Source organism: Vigna radiata, unplaced genomic scaffold (assembly GCF_000741045.1).
Source record: "Vigna radiata var. radiata cultivar VC1973A unplaced genomic scaffold, Vradiata_ver6 scaffold_373, whole genome shotgun sequence".
Classification (NCBI taxonomy): domain Eukaryota; kingdom Viridiplantae; phylum Streptophyta; class Magnoliopsida; order Fabales; family Fabaceae; genus Vigna; species Vigna radiata.
Window position 1 is genome coordinate 153,909 of NW_014542541.1, and position 17,306 is coordinate 171,214.

The 17,306-nt window shown below is 34.7% G+C and overlaps 2 protein-coding genes across 2 annotated transcripts; both read right to left on the minus strand.

The window, feature by feature from the left end:
* Positions 1–4,049: 4,049 nt before the first annotated feature.
* On the minus strand, positions 4,050–7,283 carry LOC106780152 (pentatricopeptide repeat-containing protein At5g15280, mitochondrial). Its single transcript, XM_014668406.2, has one exon. The coding sequence runs from the start codon at positions 7,281–7,283 to the stop codon at positions 4,050–4,052; it is 3,234 nt and encodes a 1,077-aa protein (XP_014523892.2).
* Positions 7,284–9,748: 2,465 nt separating this feature from the next.
* LOC106780161 (GDP-L-galactose phosphorylase 1) lies at positions 9,749–13,276 on the minus strand. The gene is made up of 7 exons (XM_014668416.2): positions 12,572–13,276; positions 12,202–12,323; positions 11,724–11,783; positions 11,380–11,622; positions 11,123–11,308; positions 10,743–10,991; positions 9,749–10,402 (listed from the first exon to the last, which is right to left on the minus strand). Exons 1-7 carry the CDS (start codon positions 12,684–12,686, stop codon positions 10,073–10,075), a joined length of 1,305 nt encoding a protein of 434 aa, XP_014523902.1. The 5' UTR covers positions 12,687–13,276; the 3' UTR covers positions 9,749–10,072.
* Positions 13,277–17,306: the final 4,030 nt, after the last annotated feature.

Here is a 17,306-nt window from a genome sequence, read left to right on the forward strand (position 1 = left end):
AGACCAGGTCTTGTTATGGTAAGATAGATGAGTTTTACAGAAGTAATGATGAGTTAAAGATAAATAGTTTTTCCAATTAAGTTTTACAAAAGTAATGATAGGTGTAACAGATAAAGAGGATGTTCTAAAACCAAAAGCCATTCCAAAAGAATCTGACAAAGGATAAAAAAAGGCTTGAGAGTAAAAATCCTAAATATAAGCCACGACCAACAAACAAAAATACAGAAACCACAACATACTCAGGATACTGCGGCGTGACGACCGATCAGGGACACGGTGAGATTCCAACACTGAGAGGACGCGTAAGAAACACACTCCTGAGGCTCGTCGAAGAAAGGTAACCTGTGTGAAGGCAATTGAGGCTGCTACTACTAGCAATGAGTCACGCTTCTCGAAACACACATAACCTTAACTTTGTCAGAGAAAAAAAAAACAGTGAACAATAATGGAAAATAACGGTAGATGGCGGAAGGACAGTAATACCAATGACAAAAGAGTGAAAACTGACTCTTGATACCAGTTTGAAAAGCTCATAATAGCTAAAATAATATTATTTTTTTTAGGCTTAATACCATTATTGGTCCCAATTTTTGTTAGTTTTGTTCGAAATGGTTCTCATTTTTTTAAAAGAAATGGTTCTCATTTTTTTAAAATGTTCAATGTAGTCCTAAAAATCGTAATTTATGTTCAATTTAGTCTTTATTGCAAACGTCGTTCAAATCGTTAACGACCAAATGTCTGTAATCAGTCAATGACACACCATATATTGGCTGACGTGGACACTTTAAGGCATAGTGAGGTGGATTTTTTATTTTTGGAAGTGATTTTCCGATATTAGGATTTTGATTTTTCAAGTGTGATCGTATTGTTTTCGTCAATTCTGAGTTTGTGATTTGCAAACTCCACAAATAAGAACATAAGAACAGAGAATCAACACCCTAATTCTCCCCACTGATCTGCAAGGTAGAAGAACCCCAACCCAATTCCAAATTTAGAGGAACCAATTATTTATCAAATCAAAGCTAAATGAAACCCTATATCCCAAATCACAAAAAATCAGATATCCAAACAAAATGCTAAGGAACCCAATCAAAGACAGAAAAGGAGGAGGAGAAGGAAGCTTCCTCCTTGCGCCGCAAAGTCATAATGGAGAGAAGAAACTTTCGTCGTCGTCACACGCACCGCATCACGAGAAGGGTGTTCGTCAACTAGAACCGCAAAGGAGAAGAGGAAAGGAAAGTTCTCCATCCTTACGACGTTGTCCAGAACAAAAAAAAAAAAGAAAAAAAAAGAGAGGAAAAAGGGGAAGAAAAGAGTCCCCTTACACGACGAAAGTCCTACAGTTCCACTGATAACCGCGATCGAGGACGAGAACACCGCCTAAGTTGTGCCTTCACATGCTAGTGAATCTCGTTGCCATTAGACCATCTTCCATGCACGAGATGGAAAAATCCAAAACGAAGAAGAGAAATAAAACCCTAATTTTCAAAGTCAGTCTCATAGACAACCCCAACCTCTGATTAAATTTCAGAAAATCACTTCAAAAAATAAAATAAAAAATCCACCTCACTATGCCTTAAAGTGTCTACGTCAGCAATTAAATGACAATGACATGTTATTCACTGATTGCATAACTGCACATTCATTTAACCGTTACGTTTGTAAAGATGACTAAATTTAACATAAGTTACTATATTTAGGACTACATTCAACATTTTAAAAAAGGCTTAATACTTATTTTGGTCCCTCTAAATAGGGGTTTTGTTCCAAATCATTCTTCCTTTTTTTAAAATGTAACAAGTAGTCCCACTTTTTGAAAAAACTGTACAAGTTAGTCCTTTTGACTAATTCCATTAAAAATTTAACGTCAGTCTCCTGGACCAAGGTTCATGACGTGTCACTTTGAATTGTCACTTTGAATTGATTTGGTGGTAGTGTGGTAGCAGTTTCAAGTATTTTCACGTTTGAAATTAAAAATAAAATGTTATCCAATTTTGTGATTAAAAAATTGGGGTTAGGTTAAAATAAAATTGGAGTTTCTTTTTACAGAAGTTAAAAAAGAGGGGTTTGGGTTTGTTAAGAGAAAGGGATGGCTTCTTATGAACAAGATGACCTTATCAATCTTTTATTCTATCCTTTTCTGTATTTTCCAAATATCCCTTCAAAACATAAGAGAGAAAATTGTCAATAAAAGCATCAAGTAGAAAACTCCTCCGTGAAACAATGGAACAAAGTTTTATCAGGGCATCCATCACATGCATTGCAGAAGATAATATCTAACTAGTGGGCCTAATGTAAAACAGATGACTTCATCACACAGATAATAAGCAGATGAGTAAAGCCTATGATTACATATATCACATGGAATTCCTTGATAAATGAGTTCCGAAAACAAGCAAATAGAGTAAACTGACAAAAAATCAGACGCTCTGGTTTTGGTTATTTTGTACAACTGAAAGTCTGAAACTGTTCTACATGCCTCCTTACCTTCCATACAATTTCATCGAAACAAAGGCAAATTCATCCCACATACATCTTTCACAGCAGAGGTTATGACGAATATCACTTCTGACACTGGACAGAAAAAGACGGTAAACAGAAGCAGATATGTAAATTGAAAAGTATTCCACGGCTCTTTATATCTTCTGCTCAGTCTATAGTCTATTCGAACAAGATGAATACCGCTTGAGAAGAAGAAGTCATCCCTTTCTCTTAACAAATCCTAACTCTTCTTTTTTAACTTCTGTAAAAAGAAACCTCAATTTTATTTTAACCTAACCCCAATTTTACTTTTAATTTCAAACGTGAAAAAACTTGAAACTGTCACCACACTGCCACCAATTCAATTCAAAGTCATACGTTGAATCTTGGTCCAGGGGCAGTCTCTGACGTAACATTTTTAACAGAGTTAATTAAAAGAACTAACTACTTGTTACATTTAAAAAAAATTAGAACCATATAAAACTAAAGTGACAAAAATTGGATGAACAATCGTATTAAACATTTTCTTAAAACTAAATATAAAGGTACTATTATATTTATAGAGTACATTAATACAAAAAACAAAAGGTCACGAAACCCTTAAAACCTAATAATTGAGTTCCCGTGCATAAGTATTAATAAATAATAAACGTTATTACATTTCAACATGTTTAAATGCATTTTTATTTATTCGTATTCTCATCTAAAATAAATTATAATTTTCCGCTGGTTAAGTGTTTTATTTTTATCCTTTATTTTAGTTTAAAAATATTTTTTGAGAGAAGTAATCATAAATATTAAAAAGAAACATTTGAAAATTACAAAGATAAAAATAAAGTGCATGAATTGTGGGAGAGGATCACTCCTCTCATTTAACTTTCCTAAACATATCATATTCTTTTTTTCTAAGAACAGTTTAGTCTTATTTCAAAACGCTATTACTTAAATATATTCTTAAAAATAACTTTATAATTTAAATATCAAATCTTGACAAGTATTAGATTGAAGGTTTCATATTTTAGATAAAATAATTTTTAACATGACTGTTTGCAATACTCACGCGTCTTAATTTGGATTGTAATTTCAAATTTAGAATTTTACCTTGTATCTCACTGAAAAAAAAGTGTTATAATCTCTTAATCAATATTAAAAGTATGATATTTGTCTGTGTAAAAAAAATATATTACATTTATCTTTACCAAAAAGGTATTACATTCTTTTTACAATCTCGATAAACTTTATTAAAGAAACACAATAAACACTTTGATTTGGATCAAGTGTAGTAAAAAGAATAGGAATTTGTTATTTTACAAGAAGAAATATAGAACCATGTTACATAGAAATTAAAGAAGTGTGTATTTTGAAGTTTACATGAAGTTGCAAATCCAAATTCAGAAAGATGATAAAGTCACTTTACAATTGGATTAGTACACTAAAAGAGATGACCAAACAGATCCTATTTACCTTTAATAAACAATATTTTCCATAATTTTCCCAAAAACTCAGGTAAAAAAAATGACAGTGTCTAAAAAATACAACCAACAAAATACCCCTTTCACAACAGAAGGTCATTTCTTTTGAAGAAAACCACTTTTGGAAAGAAGTCTTGATAAAAAACCCTTGCCACCATTATCAGTGTCTTTTGCTTTGACACTGTTTAAGTTGCTTATGAGAGACCAATGTGTTTCAAAATCAGGCTGGTAGCCATTTTCCTGCATGGCTTGCATCAGCTCTGATGCCTTCCTGAGATTTTTTTCCATGTGATAACTCTTAATTACAGTGCAATACATTTTTCTGGTTGGAGTTTCACCTCCATGACTCATGTCCACTAGGAATTGTTCTGCTAATTCTGTCTTGCCATCTTGGCAGGATCTTTGGACAAGCATTTCCAATGTCTCAATTCTTGGTTTGAGATTCCAGTTCAACATCTCAGAGTAAAAATCCATAGCTATGTCCAATTTATTCTGTGCACAATATCCAATAATGATAAAATCATAACTGGTGGAAATTGGAATGTTATTTTTCCTCAGCATTGTGTTCATAAGATGAACTGCATTATTCAGTCTTCCATGCTGGCAAAAACACTTTATAAGGTAATCATAATTGATATTATCAGGGGTCAGAGATTCCTCTCCCATCCTGTCCAAAAAGGTTTCTGCATTTTGTATCTTACCACTCAACAGAAGGCTTTCAACAATAGATGTTTGAATTGCAGAATCATGTATCCAGCCTCTTAATCTCATTTCTTGACTCAATTTCAGGGCTTTCTGCAGATCCCCGGCATCACACAGGCTGCTTATTACCTTCCTCAAATTGTGATTACTTGGTTTGAACCCCTTTGAAATCATAATGGCAAGATAACTCAGAGAACGAGATAAATCTTTACATTGCAAGAAACCATAGACAAGAAAGTTGAGACCAACTTCATCAAGCACAACTTTCTTCTCTTCCATTTCAGCTAGTATCTTGTTAACAGCTAAACTATTTCCAGCTGATAAAAGATAGAATATGAGAATGTTATATATGATATGGCCATCAAGTGCACATTGTGCAAGCATAAGGTTCTTTAAGCTCAGAGCAAACCAGACTCCACCTTTCCTACAAACTGATCGCACCATATTCCTGTAACTTGTGAGGGATAGCACCCAACTCTTTCTTATCGCAACAGCAAGTAGTTCCCCCACTTTTCTCAAGTCATTAGCTTGACAGTGACCCTGAATAAGCATGTTACACAGTTCTTCGTCTGGACTAAACCCTTTAGATAACATCTCACGGAACATAGCTTCAGCTTTCCCTATGCTCCCCATATTATAAAATCCACGCATCAATGCACAATCTATAGCATGAGAAAATGAATGATGCTCTTTCAAGAGTATATCTTTTAATGCAATAGCTTTGTCATATCTTTGAGCCTTGCATAATTGAGGGATTAACAAGACTGAAATATCCAAACAAGGTGCCAAAGATCTATCTAGCATATCATCCAATACGGTAAAGGCAAGAGAAAAGTTTCCCTCGTTACATAAGCCCCTTAAAAGATTATTATAACCAGTGTCATCCAAGATGAAACGAAGTTGTAATTGTTTTAAAGCTAAAAGTACAATGTCTGTAAGACCCTTACCAGAAAGTACTTCCACAAACACATGGCATATGTCCGACTTTAAGTAAGGGTGTGATAAAAGCATGATTTCAAGAAACAGTGATGCTTCCTTAAGCATTTTCTGTTGGCACATAAGAACAAGAAGAGATTTAAAATCCTCCAAACCTGGTGACCATTTATTTCTACATGCGACATCCCAATAAAAATTGAAGTCTTTCATGTTTCCCTTCTTACACAAAGTCATTAATATGGCAGTATATGTCTCATTGGTCACCTGAAATTTGTTTTGAAGCATTTCATCCAGTGTAGTTTTCGCTTTGGACAGTAAGCCTTTCTTGTTGTATGCCTGTACAACTAAATTGAGAGTTTCTTGGTCAAGTTTATGGGCATACCGTGGCATTTTCTCTAAAAGATGGGTCATTGACGTGGTTTGCGACCGAGATGAACAGAGTTGTCTCACTAACTTTGAGAATTCGGGCAGCAACAATTCTTGTCCCCAACAAAGCATTTCCTCAACCAAAATCAATGCCTTTTTCAGGTTACCATTGCTACATTCCTTCCCCACAAATGAATTGAAGTTGGGCACCATGGATTCTTCAAGATCCAAAGTTAAGTGTTTCTCATACTCATCAACATCTGTATCCAAATAAAGTCCATTTCCAACATCATCAAAGAACTCCGTTTTCGAAAGTCCCCCATCATTGTCTCGTTTCAACTTCACACTCAAAGGATCAAAGCCCAAAATCAGAAAAGCCTTGGAAATCGGATTCTCCATCAAAGAGAGCTTAATCAGTCCACGGTTCTCCATCTCATGAACCAAACTTTTCACTTTATCAAACTTCCTGCACTTACAATACCCTGCCATAAGAACTCTGAAAGTCGAAACATCAGGCAGTGTCCCCCTTTCAATCATCTCATCAACAATCTCACGTGCAAGATCCACCATACCTACCTTAAACAACCCACTTATAAGAGCATTGTAAGAATACATATGTGGCACAAAGCTTTTTGATAGCATAGCTGATAAACAACTCAATGCATTTACCATCTTCCCTTCTCGACAACTCCAACCAATCAATATCCCGTAGGTTACTTCATCAGGACTAAAACCTAAACTCTCTAGCTCTTGCAAAAACAATCCTGCCCTTTCTACACCATAATTCCTACACAATGAATTCATAACTCTATTAGCAGCCTTCACACTAGGGACACGCTTTATTTCAACAAAGAAACTAACCAAATCTTTGAAGTCCCTCCTCTCACAGTATCCAAACGCAATTTCATCAAAAACCAAACTACTAACCTCACAATTAAGAACCAACACCTTCTTCACCAAGTTCCTTGCTTCCTGAATCCTCCCACCAATGCAAAGCTGCACCATAACCATCTCCAATGCCCTCAATTCATCACCACTCAATGGTACACTCAATGGTACACCCAAATCCACCAAATCAAAAGCCAGCCTATATGCAAGACTCGTCCTCTTCACTTTCACCAAAAGATCAACCAAGACACCGTAACAATCCCTCGAGGGAACCTTCCCTCTACCCTTCATAAAATCACACACAAAGACTCCCTTCTCCCATTCTCTCGCACCAGCATACCCTTTGATGAGATCGTCAAAAATTTCATTATTCTCCAACGCGAAAAGCAACTCCTCGGCTTCTTTGAACAACCCCACTTGAACGAGAAGCGAGGCCATGATCTCGTGAGACTGTGAATGGTGCTTTAAGTCGAAACCCGCGTTCGTGTGAGCACCCCATTTGAAAATCTCCCACAAAGACCGAACCTTTTCGAGTGTTACGCGATGGGATTGGAGACCCTGCAAGAGATGCAGCACGTGCGAGGGGCCCAGCGCGGGGAGCCTCCAGCACGTGCGAGTGGCTTCGGGAATCGCGAGGGAGAGCTCCAAGAGGTGGGGTTTGAGAAAAGTGTTGCTGCCGAGAAAGTAAAGATTCGGCGACTGAACGGACAGAAGAGTGGTGGGAGCACGCGAGAGAGAAGAAAAAAGGTGGCGGCGGCGGCGAAGAGTGGAGGAAGAGAGGAGCATTCAATAACACAACTGCTCGCCACTGGTTGTGGCGGTGGAAGTGGCGGTAACGAGGTTGTAGAAGAGATATTGCTTATGATGTGACCAAGACATTTTAATAACAATTTGAATTTGTTTTACAGAATGAATGATTGTGTGTGAAAAGTTCCTCAAATGTTGTAAGAACAACTTTGTATCAATAGAGTAAATAAAAAATCAATTCGTAAGCTATATTCACAGTCAAAATGCAAAATATAAACGCAGTTTGTTCTTAAACATACAATGTTCACCTTAAAGAGGAAATTTTTTCTAGACTGAAATGTTCGAGATAAGTGCATATAATATTCTGAAATAAGATACTTCATTCTCATGATAGAATTCGGTTTAGTCTTTTATATGTTCTAATTATAATGGAAAACAAAAGAAAATTTGATTTTTAAGATATTTTAATTTTTTTAATAAACATCAAATACATGACCATTTATGTACTGTAAGAACTGTAACAAAGTATAACATCAATTCTTCTCACAATGTTTTTGTACTTAAAAGAGTAGGAAACAAAACAAACACATAATTACTTCCATGTATCGATTATATGACCAAAAAAGTATGTTTTCATGGTAACATAGATATGACACTTCTGTATGCAACATTTAGTAAAAAATAAAACAGGATTCATATAATCAATTAAATATGTCTCTTTCACCATACATGTGGGAGATGAGAAAGTAGGATTCATGTTAGGTGGCTGCAAGCAATTGTGTTTGGTGGGTTTGGAAGGAATGGAGCATGTTCTTATGCATAGCCACAAACACCAAACGAGCACAGCACCCCAGGAGGACATCTATGTCCACACTTGCCACAGTTGAAAATGCTAAAGTTTATGTTGCTACACAAACCTCTACAACATTGCCAATTGAAGGGACACTTAGTCCCACACAACCCACAATTGTTTTTATCAGAACTCACATCCACACAAAGATCCTTACAACACAATCTTTTTGGTGCAAACTTTCCTTTAAGGCACACCCATGGTCTCCTAAGACAACCTGAACCTCTTCCTCTTACATTATTTTTCACCCATGGTGAAGTTGTTGTTGATGGAACACTAGTAGATGCATTTTGGAACAAAATGCTTGGTGTTGATTTTCCCTCCATTGGGATCAAACCCAACAAAGTAATAAATGTTACAATTGCCAAAACTTTTATTGACATTATCTTCTTGCTCTTTGTGTGATAGGAGGACTTGGATTCAAGAAGGTATATATATCAAGAACATTGGTAGTGGTGCATTAAACATTTGTTTTTATTCTAGCATGTTAATAGTGATTTTTGATCTCAATAAAATAAACATTTGTTTTTTCTTCTAGCAGATATAAAGGGTATTTGGGATGCTCATCGTGCTTTTCTTATATAGATGGACACGTACAATAATATATGGTGGAGATTCACGTTATCTACTGTGTTGGGAAAATGTTTTTGGCTTTTTAACAAATACCTTAGGTTTAACGTGAGTTTTCTTGTAGATCAGTCATTAAAATTGTGTAGTGTCCTATACGAATTTAGGTCACGTTGTATGGGATCCCAATTCACGTGGAAAGGGCTATGTCTATCAAGTTAAGAAGGATGAGAAATAAAGAAACAGAGACTGGCATGAACTGTCATACAACTTTTTGGTCTCTATCAACAAATTAGGTCTATGAAGTCATGAAAGAAAGGGTACTTTAAACGTGAAAGCAAATTTAGTGGCATAAAGATATCTCTATCGAAAGAATAGGGAAAAGGAGTAGATTTATATATGATTTTAAAATTAGGATACTTGCAAAATTACAAAAATTTCATTTGAAAAAAAAAAGGTATGCGCTTTCACTTAATAGCAACCCTATCTTTCACCTATTATTGAGTAAATATAAGAAAATAAAATAAAATTTATTATAAATCTTCAAATAATGAAAGTACCATCACTTTAGTTACTAAATTTTCTTTTATTTTCTCCCTTGTAAAAGAATTACAAACCCATCTCCCTTTCTACTTCTTTTTCCTCTCTTATCAACAAAAACTGTAACTTGTTCAATAAATGCTAATGTCAAACGGCATTATGCAGCAAAACCAAAAGTGCAATAACAACCATAAAAAAATGGATAAAGGATGTTCAAGTTAATATAAAACCATAAAGTATGTCACATTATTCAACCACAAACACTAACCACTGAAAATGGTCACATTGTATTTTTCTTACACAGACTACGAAGGACAATCAATCAAGCACCATACTGCAAGTTCATACACTAATAAAATCATAATTTTTCAGGTCCATAAAACATGCACATAACAATTCAAACTCAAGTAACTGCTGTCACCACATAGTAGAAGGGTGCTACACATAAGTGAACTGAACCGTAATATAGCAGCTTATTGGAGAACAAGGGTGCTACAGCATAATCACTTCCATCAGAGCCATGTTACTGGAGAACAAGGCATTGCTGTGAACCAGCCACCATGGCAGGCTGGGTGCCTGAGCTAACAGAATCAACTTCCTCAGCACATTGAGGCTTGACACTCAAGTCAACAGATGCAATGGCCTGAAAAACAAGAGCAGTGACTTCCTCGTATCTCTCTTCAGAGAGAGAGACCTCGGCAAGAAGCCTCCAGGCATTGGCTTCAGATGCCTCATCGTAGTCCTTCTTCCTCTTCAACACCATGTGCCCACTAATTTCCCATACAGCAGGATTCACCTGGGTCTCCAGAAGCTCAGCACTCACTTCTCCAAGAGCTTGTTTCTCTGCATAGCACTGTTTCACCATTTGCAATCCAGTAAGTTACCATACACTTTAAGATTAAACAGATTTCAGGACACTAACCTTTTTGTCTAATGTGGTTCCTATAAAAAATGTTATTCATGGTGTTAACCCTCACATCACTCTTGTAGCTCTTATAAATTGAAAACTTTAGGTATTGGTCCCTATCATATTGAAAGATATTCATTCTACCCGTTATTTAAGAACATCGAGTTATTTAAGAACATCAGCTAATTGTGAGGAGGAAGAGATGAAACATATTTAAGCCAACATATTAATTAAGCAACCAAGTAATGTGATTTTTGGGGACGAACGGAGTTAAGGACCAATTTACCTGTGGCAAGAGAAAGATTTTCCTTCCACAGTCTGAAATAAGTACATTGTAGGGTACGTTGTTGTGTTGAAGGCAGATGCAGGCTTCTGAAACAGCATTTGCTAAACTCTCTAGTGTATGACCACCCTCGAAAACAAGGCCCCTGACTGGATAGTTTAACAGTTTAGATACTTTCACTCCATCACTTAATTTGGTAATTTTCTTGGTAGGGGCCTTCTCAATGGGAAAAGGCATAGCCAAGTAATACGCCTGAGTTTGTCAAAATCACAAAATGTCAATATGATGAATACTGCTAAAACACTAGATAACAAATTGAAGAACCCAAAAATCAACATGGAGAATGTTGTCGTCGTGTAAAGTTGATTACTGATTAACAGTACCTGAAAGTGAAGATGGTTAATGGTTGCAAATGCACCCAAGCTATTGTAACCCAACCTAAAATATGGATTCCCAGCTTCAACTGTCATTTGAAGCGCAAGAAAGAAGCTTGCATGGTCAATCCTTTGAGGTAGACACTCAAAAATCCGGGGAATCAGCAGCACATGCCCATATTCAATAGGACTCACCTGTTAAAAAGTTACAGACAGGTTAAACAATTATTTTTACTAAACTTTCAATGACAGACTGCAAAACTTACATTGATGGCAACAAAACTAGGAGAATTCTCAACATCAATTGGAGCATTTGGAGAGAATTGAGCTTCTCCATTGTCGCTAGCCTCCAACTGAAACAGGACCTCTTCTTGCCCAACTTTAGTGAAGTTAAACTTGGTTTCATCAAAGGGCTGGAGGACTTTATCGACCCGGAATTCAGTTGGTCTCTTCTTGAGGTGGCGACCCTCATTAAGCTGAGCAATGAAACCATACTCTCCAGGAATAATCTAACCCAATAACCAACACATCAAACAACATGCATGCAAACACAAAAACAAGCAAAGCACATCTAGAAAGTGAATCAAACCAAATGGTACACAAATCAAACCTTGGTCTCACAGGCTGTGACGTCATAACGGAAAAGCCCTCTCTGCATGCGTTCTTCCCACTACACCACCAAACTCAAAATACTTAAAAAAAAAATCATGAAACAACTACAAACAAGGAAAAGAAAAACAAGATAAAAAAAAAATAAAAAAAATCAAGCCTTAGATAAAACAAAATCGCATAACATAATGACACACCTACAACAAAAATAAAACATCGAGCCTTAATAAAAGACATAACATAATGACACACCTACAGTCCTAGCCACACTAAAAACGGAACACCAAAACTTTACGCAGACAATAACGACATATCTACACAGATTCAAACATCAATTCTTAAAAATCCTCAAATCACATAACATTGCGTACGACACACCTACACGTACGAAGAAAACACCAAACCTGAAAAAACTAAAAAACACACAACATAAAGACACACCGACTTGTACAAACAAAAAAACCAGAATTCATAAATACCTCCCCAAGGATAAGCGAGTCTAGAAACGCCACAGAGCAATGCTCCTTGCATCCAAGCAAAGGCAACTCCTTTTCAGCGACCTTGTCCACCCTCTTCAAAGCATATAAAGGCAACCTCGCACCTGTCCTCAACACAACACAAAAAGCACAAATCAGCAAAATCCAAAATCCATCAAACAGATAACACCGTGGTTCTAAATTGCAGCCACAGTCACAGTTTCATCACAATCCTTAAGATTGCAGAGAAAGGCAACCCGAAATCCCTAACTTCACGACTAAAATTCAAGATGATGGACCCTATTAGAAAGCCTTGCATCAAACGTCCAAACCAGAAAAACCAAAACCCAAAACGTAAAAACGAAATACCAACCTTGAATGCAACAACTTTTGAGGCAGTTCCGACCACATCCTCCGCCAAGAACCTCACCTCCCTCCTCCTTCTGATAATTGGAAACTACAGTAGGAACCCTCTTGATGCTCAACATTCTTGACCTCACCTAAACTAACAACTAACAAAGAAGAACAACAACAAAATGAAACAAGAAACCCCTTATCGAAAACTTTTGAAGGCGTTGCTTATATTACGTCTATCCCTACTAAATAATCCTAACAATCAAGGGCTGAACCACCGCCGGCGAGGAAGAGGAGGTCAGATGGGCTACCACCTTCGGAAGGGAGAGCGCCACGCCCGCCGTGTGGAGGGTTGCTCTCTCTCACACAACCCTTGCGACGGCCACAACGGGCATGTGAGAGCGAGTGGCGAACTCGTTGAATAGCCGTGATGTCTACAAAGCTACAACCCCGGGTTTTAACCCCACACACCTCCAAAATCCGAAATCAAAATCGATCCCTCTTCTCTTTCTACTCCTTCTCCCCTTTCTCTCGTTTCGCGTTCAACGGAGGAAAAGGTGACAGATTTGAAGACCCAATAAACCGAATTGCAAAACCCAAAAGGGAATTGGAGGGAAGTGGAGAGAGGACGGTGGCTTTGGTGGCGGTGACGAGGAAGGGGATCAGGGTTGTGCTTTATTTATATATGGAGATAGAGGGAGAAGGATAAGAGATGAGAAAATGTAATTGCAATTGTGGTGGTTGTGTACCCAATTATCATAAAATAAAATAAAGGGGTTGTGACTCTTATTTTACAAAATTCATAATTACTTGATTAATAAATAAATAATGATTCTTCTAGAGAAAAAAATATATATTTGGAAAATTTTTATATTTCCACTTTTGGATTAATTATCTTAAAACATTGAGTACTTTTGCGAATTTATGATTAAAACATTAATTAACTTTTAAAACAATTTCTAATAGTAAATTTGTTTTTTAATACTCATTTAGTGTTGGAATCTAATCATTATTAGACAATTTTGGATTTTAAATATAGAAAGAAGTTATTTAGTTCTTATTTAACAGTATAGTTGATGATTGTATAGTTTATTAATTAATTATTTTACTCTTTCTACAATTGATTCTTAATATTAGAAATATAACCACTTATGACTGATATTTAGATAAATGCTTAGTGTGGTGTTGGTTATTGAATTTTTTTCCAAATAAAGCTATTTTTAAAAAAATAAATAAATGAATATTTTTATAATTTATTTACATAAATAGACTCGTTTACTTGGGAACATTTGGAAAGTTGAATTGTAATATGTAAACTATGATTATTCGTATTAAAGATTTATATTGATCACTATTTAAGGAAGACACTATTCATAAATCAGAATTTGATTTTTCAGAAATTAAATTCTCAACTATGAATGTAAATAAAGTTTTGAAGAGTTCACTTATATTATATTTTTAAGAAATAAGTTTACTTCGGACAAAATTATGGTTGGTTATAGCAAGTTTGTTTGTTTAGGTTTTAAAATTTTGATTTTTCTCAGTAAAAATTATGTGTTTGGTTATTGTCAAAAGTTACTTCTTAAATAATTTTTTTCATATATTTCTTTTCATGAGAAGTAACTCTAAAATATTTTTTTATATATAAAAATAAATCTATCCAAACATGTTAAGAATTTTATAATAAATAATTTTTAAGTAGTACCTGAAAACTATATTATATTTCATGGTGGAACATAATCAAATTAAGCTATAATACGAATTTCAATGACAAAAGTTACATTTTGTTAGAAAATTATTAGGAATGTCAAATAAATATGTATTCTGTAGGTATTATTTAATTTTTTGAATTAAAAAATATTTAAATTGATTAAATATAAGTATATGATATTAAGTAATTATATATTTTTTAAAATTAGTATATTTGTTTATTCATTTTATATGAAATTGTTAAGATATTTTTAATTAATAACTATTTAATTTTAAAAATTATTCAGAAAGGATTTATTTATTATCATTTAACATTAGAAAAAAAAAACTCACATTCATATATAAACTCATGCTAACCATCTCATGAATTTTGATATAAGATAGACTAACAAACCAAAAGTCAGCAATCAACCATATGCCATTACGATTCTTTATTTTATATTCATCTCTAATCATTATCTTATATCAGAAAAAAATTAAGATATTAAACGAATGGAATAGACCTCTTCATTTAAATATTAAAAAGAAAACATTCATATGGATAGATTTAAATATAAACAAACTTTATTTTATTTAAAATATTTTAAATTTGAAAATAATTTTTAGCAACTATGACTAAATATAATTAGAGTAAAGTTAAGCAGTGTATATATTAAAATAAAAATAATAATTTTGTAAATAATACTTATTTTACTCATTTTAATTTAAAAGAATTAATGTATTTAGGAAACAATGACAAGTTCTTTTTATTAAATAATTATTGGATTTTGAGGAAAACCCACCATTTAGGATTTTCAAAGGAGAAGGACAAACAATAAAAAGTAGTTAGTGGTGGGAGAAGAATATTCATGGCTGCCTATTTACGCCTAGTTTAAAAATAGGTAATGGTGGTTATTAGTCTCCAATCATTACTTATTCAAACTAATCATCCTAATTGGTTAGTTAAAGCCTTTTTAGCCTCCCCTAAAAGAACCATCTAACCATTTGATTAGTGATATAATTATTCTATCTTAATCCCACGTGATTTACGCTTTATAAAAAAAGTATATATGATTTATTTATCTCAATATCTATTTTACTTATTAGTTATGTAAAGATAAGTACATTGTTTCTTTTATTTATTTTATTATTAGTAGTATTGTATTAAGTGAACCTAGATAATGTTACTCATAAAATAACATTATCTAAAAATTATTAATTTAAACAAGATTATTTCACTAAAATAACTTCAGATGTTAATCAAGTATAAAAACACTTTTGATTTAGTTAATCTATACTCGTTTAGAGAAAAAAAAAATTAACTAAAATACTATAAATAAGACATTATTATTCATAAGTAGGTATTATTTATTAATTGTTTTATTTATTATACATACTTTATTTTGACTAAGCATCATAATATCTTGTTGGCACATGACTAAAAGTGAATGTAGATCTTGGTATAAACGCAAATATCTTATATATTCAAGAGATCGACAGACACGCCATCAATTTTTTTAGCTCCCTCAAATAAATGAACGAATTAAGGGCAACTAACTAAGTAATTCTTGTTGAGTTCAATAAGTTTTTAGGAGGAGATAAAGGTAAATGTACCAAATAAATAATATAAGTTATGTGCACCCCACAAACAATCACACAAGAAACTCCATGCAACAACACTATGGAGTGGATGATCATAATGGAAATAGGTGAATATTCTCTATGATACAAGTCATACAAAATGAAGCTCAATGAAGAGTGTTTGCTAGTTGACCTCAATCACATCAACGAATTATGAGATAAGGCCCAAATCCAAAAAGAAGCCAACAAACAATGAGCTATGAGAAGATATAATGCCAAGATTAAGCCTATAATTTTCCATAAAAAAAGATCTCGTATGGTGGATGACAAGAAAGAATAATGAAAGTTCTCACTAAGTAGGAGGGGATCTTCCAAATTTCAAACTAAGTAACCATAGGGGTGTATTAGTTAAAACCATTTTAGGACAACTAATCTTGGAAATGTAGAATGTAATACACTTAAAGTTATAGTTTAGTTAGTTTATGTAAACTATTGTGTACTTTTTCCTACTTCAGTCTTTTTCCTTATAGAGGATATTAACAAAGAGAGTTTTAACGAGGCACTAAAGTATTTCTTGATGCAATATTTGTTTTTTTAAGACTATATCTTAATTGTGTATGCTTTATGTCGTGATCATTCATAATATCATTTGTACCATATGGACCGGGTGGGTAAAAAAGGAACGTCCCGCCATCATCCAAACACTTCTTGATTATGAGCGGTAAACGATCTCGCTGAAGACCAATGGCCCTCGTTGTGACGGACGGTGTTTCTGACGGACGGAAGGAAGCTTAGTCCGATCAGCAACCATCCGGAACGGACGAAGCTACACGCGAGTTAATAGAAGAGGACGTTAAGAGTAGATTAAAGAGTAAAACGCGATTAAGAAGGATGGGCCAAAGATTGGGCCGTGATTAGGAAATAGCTAATCACAAGCCCATAACGAAAACTATAAATACAGGTCAAAGGTGAAAGGTAGTTGGTGACATTAAATGCTCATTTATTTCATATACATTTTCTCTTTCTATCTCTACCTATTATCCTTTGACTGACTTGAGCGTCGAAGTATCGTTAGCAGGTACCTCGCCGGGAGCAATTGGACAACGGCAGATAGAAGACCATTGAGAGCTGAGGGTGACCGGACGACAAGAACAAATTGTGGAAGAGTTCATCGACAGGGGAACCGGAACATTTTGGCGCCCACCGTGGAGCCGGAGGATTATAACTAATGGTGAGAAAATTTTATGGGTGTCGCCGCCCAATCAAATTTGATTGCATAATAAGAAATGCAGTATAGCTAGGGAGTGACCCCTACGTCGTCTCTCAAGGACCAACTGCGGTTTAGAATCAAGTCAAACACGAAGGGGGGGGAGTTTGTGAAAGGTTTGTGTGGTGAATGCGGAAAAATTAAAATGAAATTAAAACAGTAAAAACGAAAATTCACGCTGGAACTAGGCAGCTCTGACCTTTGCTCAATGTTTTAA

What these genes read in the sequence shown, in the direction of transcription:
- LOC106780152 (XM_014668406.2), bottom strand. Translation starts at nt 7,283, where the DNA reads ATGGCCTCGCTTCTCGTTCAAGTGGGGTTGTTCAAAGAAGCCGAGGAG.
- LOC106780161 (XM_014668416.2), bottom strand. Translation starts at nt 12,686, where the DNA reads ATGTTGAGCATCAAGAGGGTTCCTACTGTAGTTTCCAATTATCAGAAG. An exon ending in TTAACCATCTTCACTTTCAG is followed by an intron (nt 10,992 to 11,122) that starts GTACTGTTAATC and finishes TGACAAACTCAG; the next exon opens with GCGTATTACTTGGCTATGCC. An exon ending in AAATCTTTCTCTTGCCACAG is followed by an intron (nt 10,403 to 10,742) that starts GTAAATTGGTCC and finishes ATGGTGAAACAG; the next exon opens with TGCTATGCAGAGAAACAAGC.